Below are 1,073 nucleotides of genomic sequence, written 5' to 3'. Positions count from 1 at the left end.
CGTCCAAACCACCACAACCCACCAGCGGTCTGACCGAAGGCCAAGACGGTGGCCGGCGGGAGACAACGGTCGTTCTGCCATCACCGCCGCTCCTCTCTCCCGTTTTATCGCTGCTCTCTCTCTCTGTCTCTAATCTGGATCTGGACTTTGAACCACCACAAAATAAAAGTTGGAGTGGTGGAGGGCGAGATATACAACCACGTGTGAGATAGGTGTGAGAATGTAAAATTCCTAAATCACCCTGATGATAACTGTTCATTCAGTTTAGTTTTTAATATGTATATAATTGGTGGATCATGAGCAGTGGCAGTTTATTCCCTTGTTAATGTAAGCCTACAAAATGGCATTGATGCACTAGTCTAGGGGCATGGATTCATTAATTAAACTTCTAATTATCTCATGTTCTCTCTAATCTCCTCATCCTAAATTTGTCTATCAATCCACAGATAAATATACACACACGTACACAATTCAATTCAATTCAATTATTCATAGCTAACATGTAACTTGGGCTTGCTGGAAAGAGGCCATAGCCTGTGGATTAAGGGAGGCAGCGGGAGGCGGAGCAGAGGCGGCGACGTCGGTGGTGAGAGTACCCATGATACCACCGATGGTGGCACCCTGGGCGGCGCTGGTGATGGTAACGATAGCGGCTTCAACGGGTAAAGATTGTTTGGCGAGCCAACCCTTGAACCCATTCTGAAATTCTTTGTACTTGGTCTGCAACTGTTTGATTGGGTCGTTGTTGATGAAATCTTGTGGTGTATGAACCATCAATTCGCCTTGCTTTCCTGCCACCATTGTTGGTGCGAAGCGAGGAATCCGAGGTTGTTGTGAAATTAGGGAGATCATTGAATGGCAAATTATTTTATGGGTGGCTGGAGGTGGTTGAGGGTGGTGGCTGGAGGTGGTTGAGGGTGGTGGCTGGAGGTGGTTGAGGGTGGTGGCTGGAGGTGGCAGTGGTGGTGAATGGCGGTGGCAGTGGTGGCAGGGGGTAATATCACAGAGTGCACAAAACACAGGGGGTAATATGAAAGGGCATTATAGTCATTTCAAGTTATAGTCAACAGACT

General features: G+C 47.4%; 1 protein-coding gene across 1 annotated transcript; it reads right to left on the bottom strand.

Moving 5' to 3' along the window:
* Window positions 1-495: 495 nt before the first annotated feature.
* LOC110869891 (chloroplastic import inner membrane translocase subunit HP30-2-like) lies at window positions 496-801 on the bottom strand. Its single transcript, XM_022119096.1, has one exon. The coding sequence runs from the start codon at window positions 799-801 to the stop codon at window positions 496-498; it is 306 nt and encodes a 101-aa protein (XP_021974788.1).
* Between the last annotated feature and the right edge of the window lie 272 nt (window positions 802-1,073).

This window comes from Helianthus annuus, chromosome 8, assembly GCF_002127325.2.
Source record: "Helianthus annuus cultivar XRQ/B chromosome 8, HanXRQr2.0-SUNRISE, whole genome shotgun sequence".
Lineage (NCBI taxonomy): Eukaryota > Viridiplantae > Streptophyta > Magnoliopsida > Asterales > Asteraceae > Helianthus > Helianthus annuus.
Note: the sequence above shows the minus strand (reverse complement) of the source record. Positions and strands in the feature narration are given on the sequence as shown.